This window comes from Antrostomus carolinensis, unplaced genomic scaffold (assembly GCF_000700745.2).
Source record: "Antrostomus carolinensis isolate BGI_N321 unplaced genomic scaffold, ASM70074v2 scaffold21173, whole genome shotgun sequence".
Taxonomy (NCBI): domain Eukaryota; kingdom Metazoa; phylum Chordata; class Aves; order Caprimulgiformes; family Caprimulgidae; genus Antrostomus; species Antrostomus carolinensis.
Window position 1 is genome coordinate 23,108 of NW_010307506.1, and position 5,695 is coordinate 28,802.

The 5,695-nt window shown below is 32.8% G+C and overlaps 1 protein-coding gene across 1 annotated transcript in view; it reads left to right on the forward strand.

The window, feature by feature from the left end:
• NUP155 (nucleoporin 155) overlaps positions 1–5,589 on the forward strand; it is a gene marked incomplete at its 5' end in the record, with an annotated part of 28,153 nt that extends 22,564 nt beyond the window's left edge. The window contains 5 exons of the mRNA XM_010165462.1: positions 333–453; positions 1,452–1,562; positions 2,917–3,053; positions 3,801–3,901; positions 5,223–5,589. Coding sequence (XP_010163764.1) covers positions 333–453; positions 1,452–1,562; positions 2,917–3,053; positions 3,801–3,901; positions 5,223–5,361 — 609 coding nt within the window. The remainder of the gene's footprint in view (positions 1–332; positions 454–1,451; positions 1,563–2,916; positions 3,054–3,800; positions 3,902–5,222) is intronic.
• Positions 5,590–5,695: the final 106 nt, after the last annotated feature.

The following is a 5,695-nucleotide window of genomic DNA, read 5'->3' on the forward strand; positions in this document are numbered from 1 at the left end:
GACTGTCATTTTCTGTACTTGATATTCTTTCAGTCTTTAGTACTTTAATTTCTTCCATGTATTTATCTTCTTTATGAAGTCTCTTAGATTTCTTAAGTATTGGCAAAATTGTTAGAAAGTTAACAGTATTAATCAGACTTCATAGAAAATTAGGGATTGTATTTAAGAAGTGAAACTAAATGTAGAAAAAAAATCCTTTAGTGTTTGACAACAGTTGCTTAAGTTACACCTTTACTAGTCGGATTTTTACCATACAAAATAAAGATAAACTGATTATAAAAATTCCTTTTTTATCCTATTTGAAATGTAAAGCCTGGTAATTTTTCTTCCAGCTGTACGGAGAATTTGCTGACCCTTTTAAGCTCTCGGAGTGTAAGCTTGCAATTATACATTGTGCAGGTCATTCTGATCCTATCTTGGTGCAAACTCTGTGGCAAGAAATCATTGAAAAAGGTAGGTCTGAGCGGACTAGGAGTGGTACAAGCTAGAACCATAGGAAAATGGTACAATTAAAGCTTTAATGACTGACTATGTGCTGCTACTGATATGCAGTCCAAGTGAGATGCATCTTTTCTGGACTATTCTGTAATATATTTGGTAAGTGTAGATAACTGGTAATTCATTAATGTTATATTTGTCTTGTGTGCCTAAAGGACAGAAAAGTAGTATTTTTACATATATATTGGAGCATATTGCATGTATGGCTTGAATAATCACACTCCTGGTAACACTGAAGAAGTTGTTTCATCCCTTCTTGTTCTTAGATGCCTTTATATATGGATTTAGAATACCTGTGAAATTTTATCCGAAGGTTTTACTATTAGGAAATTGTAATAAAAATGTTAAATCTATTGTGACAAAGATTAAAGAATCTTCATGGTGTTCAGCGTTTTTATAATGTTGACAGGAGTGGAAGTGTAAGGGGTTTGTCAGTTTATAGAGAGCAGAATAGTGCGCACAGCTCTGCAAGCCTAGACACTCAGCTGTGATAATCTGTCTCACCCTTTACAAGGAGTTGGTAATTTACTTCCTCTTCCTGTTTTTTTTCTTTTTTCTTGGATTTTGTGCTTGAAGTTGCTATTTTGCAAACAATATTGACAGTGATTTGAGGGAAAAGTTCCGTGGTAGTGTTTTTTTGTGGGTTTGTTGTTAGGTTTTGTAGTGGGAATTTTTTTTTTCTTCACAATTTTCGTTGGGTTTTGAGAAAGTTTTTTGTTTGATTGTTGGGTTTTTTTAATAATTTGCATTGAACTTCAGGGAAACGTAAGAACCTGTGAATATATATGCATACACACCAGAAAACATTTTCACTTACACATGTTGATTTTGCACTGACAGAAGTGTAAGATTTTTATGTGTTAGTAGTAAATTTAAGCACCTCAGTGTAGTTGCGTGTAAATGTGGAACTTTTTTTCTGAAGTTCTCTCTAAATTATTACTTTTTTCTTTCAGAGTTGAGCAATAGTGTGTCTCTGAGCCCTGCTGACAGAATGCAAGCACTTAGTCTGAAGATGGTATTGCTTGGAAAGTTATATGCTGGCACACCTCGTTACTTTCCTTTAGGCAAGTTGTTTAGCCTGCGTAGTAAATAAATATATCCATTACATGAATGGGTCAAAACTTCATCTTTAGCCTCTTAAAAAAAGTTTTAACCTAAGAAATGTCTAATTTTTAAAAATCTAAAAGGAAAGAATATTGATAATTTTGTCATCCATAGTTACATGCTTGTGATACATAATTACTGTTGTTATTTGTGAATTTTTTCAGTGTAGCTGAAGCTAGAAATTATTTCAATTGGCAGGAGTGATGGAGTTGATCTTGAGGATAACTGGGCAGTACTTTTCACTTTTGTCCAGGAAATGAGGAACAAAAGCGTTGTGATACTTGCTCATTATTACAGTGACTTTGACAAGCAATTGAGGAGAGAGAGAGAGGTTAGACAAAAAGTAGAAATAGAATTCCTATTGGCCTCTAATTTTGTAAACACAATATAATTGTATGGTTACAAAACTATTACAGTTTTTACAGGTGCAGTTTTTCCTAGAATTTATCTAGGGATTTAAACAGAACTTAGTTTTTCACCCTGAATAGGAAGTAAATGAAGCTTAGAAGGCAGCAGCAGTTATTTTTGTATGGCTGTGCAGATCCCATTCTAGAAAAGTAGTAAAGTTTTTTTGTGTCAAAGTACAAAGTAAAAATGTGTATTTACACCTATAATAAGATTTTAGACAACCCTATTTATTTGCTGTCTTTTGAAATATCTACTGATATCTGCAGGGGCAGATTCTAAAAACAATTCAGGAGATTTCTGGATCCTATTTGGAGCTTCCTTCTGCTTTTGAGGTCCTCACATGTTTTGACAACTTGGTATTATATAAAATCCTGGAATATATTATTCAGCACTGAATGTTCTTTTACAATTCTAAAATAAATTACAACATTTTAGTATTGGAAAATAACCTTTAGTGCCTAACAACTATTTCCAGTATTGTAAAAGAACATTTAGTGCTGAACAATAGATTGTTAATTGTTAGTGACACACATGATAAAAGATGCAGTAGTGTTGCTGGTATTCTAGCCGGTGAAACGATAGTATGTTCTTTTGTGCTGAAACAGAAGTTAATGAACTTTTCTTAACAGCATAGTTCTGTGGCAGAACTGTAATAAAGTACTTAGTATGAATAATCTCTGCCATGCATTGCTGATAGCTTAACACCGACTTTGGAGGTAGTTAGATTTTGCATAGCCTTCCCTCAGTGCAGACTGGGGGAAACTATTACCTATACCTCACAGGAGAAAGGTACCAACTCTGTGTGGGAAAAATTTAACTTTGAGTAAATAACTTGCAAATGCCTTTCTTTGCTTGACTTCCATTAACAAGTTGGAAGCTAAACATCTAATTAATTTTGTCCTCCAGATTTTTTAGTGCAGTTTCTAGAGCAACAGGTCTGCACTTTGAACTGGGATGTAGGTTTTGTAACATACACCATGCAGGAAATTGGAGTGCCATTGCCAAGGCTGCTTGAAGTATACGACCAGTTGTTTAAAGCACGGGTAAGGAAAACAGTCACAAAATAAAATTTTGTTTTCAACTACTATCAGGGCCTGTCTTTAGCAGGAAACATCAAATAACGTAATGTGTGATACATCAAAGTATCAACTTCATGGCTTTTGTTCTCTTTTTTTTACTCAAAGGCTCTTAATGCTGCCTTTTTTCCCCTCTGTTGATATTGTTCATTTTAATCCTAAAGTATGAGGAAAATTGTTAATTCTTTTACTTCAGCTAAAGCTGGTTTAGGATTAAATAGGACTAGAATTGTTATGTTGCTGAAGGAATAGCATATCTTGAATATATTAATTTTGTTTCCTATGAATTATTAAAATTTGCTATATTACTGCATCTTTTCTTTGATGCAATAGGCATAAAGAATAAGAAGTAATATTTTTAACTTTTGGTTTGTAGAACAGGCTTTAACAGAATTAAAAGAAAGAGAATTGGCTTGCTTCTTTTTACCCAGATTCCTTACAGTGTAAGGAATTCAGAACTTCCTAAAATCTATTAATTTACATACCATTAGGTAATAGGAAACTGAGTTAAATTTGTGTATGTTTTAGTACTCAAAAATCAAAATAGTACTTAAATGTAGACAATATAGATTAAGATAGAAGTCCCATTTCTCTTACATTTTTGTTATAATGAATAAATAATTAACACAGCTGGCAATCTGTATGTACACACACCTACACTTTTTTTTGTCTCCTTAATATTTGTCTCCTTGATATTTTGGAATCTTTTTTTAGGACCCATATTGGAATAGAATGAAAAAGCCTTTACACCTTTTAGAGTGTATTCATGTATTATTATCAGGTTATGTACAGGATCCAAGCAGAGTACCCCTGAGGTAAGAAAGGCAACTGTATCCTAATAAATAGTGAAAGATATAAAATATCCTAAAGCACTGCACTTGAGTAATCTCCAAAGCTTTTCTTCTTTTCTTTTGGGTGAATTAAGTATTTCTTTCCCAGCAGTGATTACTGAGAATCCTCATTCAAAACCAGTTAGTAGAAACTTCTAGGGTCCTCCCTGTAAACTACTTCAATAAAGATCATTTTCTCCATTTCATAAGGAACTGAGAGGATTATTTTGTAAGTGTCTGGAACATACTTTAAGGAGTAGTACAAACAAATTTGAGGGAATTTGTGAAAACTGGGGAAAATGAGAATCGGGAATTTTGTGAATGAAACAGTGAACTGTTTAATGAACAAAGGCTAGAAGCATGGAGTTCTTGTATTCCGGAAAAGAGAAGATTAAACATGGGGATAGATCTTCCCAAATTATTTTTAAGAGGTTGGTGATGAATCATTCTCCAGAACTAAAATTCAACTTAGTCTGCAACAGGAAAGAATTTAGGTTTAATATTAGAAAAATTTTCTAGCATGTACTTGGAACAAGTTGCCTGCATGTTACGGAATCTCTAGCTTTGGCAACTTTTGTGGATAGACTATCCACAAACTTCAGTCAGAAGTATCTTGTCTCACAAGCAACGAGCAGAACTAGGCCAAGTCTTGATAACTCTTCTAACCATATGTTTTACTAATTCTCTTGAAAATATACATGTACATACCCCTGTTCACATGAAGAGTTTACATCTATCTTTTCTCACTTTTTTGGTCTTTTATGGTTAGCTGATTTAAATAATCTTAATTCATTAGGACTTTAGTGAATAGTGTCCAATTTTAATATCTGCTTACATATTAATACCTAAATTGTTGTGATTTTTATACCAATTTTAGATACTTAAATTGATATCTAAATGAATGACTTACACATTCATTGTATTCATAACTAAAGTACTGTCTAAATATTAATGTATTCAAGCTAAAGTACTGTCTAAATATTAATGTATTCATAGCTAAAGTAATATCTAAATATTGAAGTAACTCTTTCACTTTGCTATTAAGTGTATCATGTTTCATTGTTTATATTTAATATCAGGTAAATAGTAATGATTCATTTATTTTCCCATTATGCCTTAGTCACAAGCATTAGATTTCAAAAATCAGTTTTTCTAATAAATAGTTAAATACTTAAAAGTAGCTGGCAGATGTCTTGCTGATGCATTCGTTGAGTTTCAATGGAATAATGTTCACTTGCTATTTCAGATTAATTCTAATACACAGGAACAAAAAGGAGTTTGTTATTATTCTATGTTTTCTTTGCAGGCGACGATTCACAAACGTATGCTTGGATGCTGTTAGCTGCTACCTGGTTGAACTTCAGTCTATGAGCCCGACGGCAGCAGTGCAGACAACTATTGGGAATTTTAAATCACTACAGGCTAAATTAGAACGGCTTCGCTGATTGACTAACACAATAACAGAATCATTATCTCAGATGAAATGAACTATGAAATGAAAGTTCAGATGTCTGTACTGACTCTCTGGAAGAACAAATCCTCAGAAAGAAATTCTGAGAAAGTTGTAATCTCCTGCAGTTATTGATTGTGTGGCCTGTATTCGTGCTATTCTAAAGCTATCTACAAATTGTAGAATGTAAATGTGACCAATGGAGTTTCTTTTACTACTACCAATTTTTTTAACAATAGAAAACTTTTGTTTATACTGTTCAAATAAAATTGTGTGGTCTGTCCTTTGAGGATTAAAAATATTGGGATTTTTTTTTTTTTTTTTTTTTT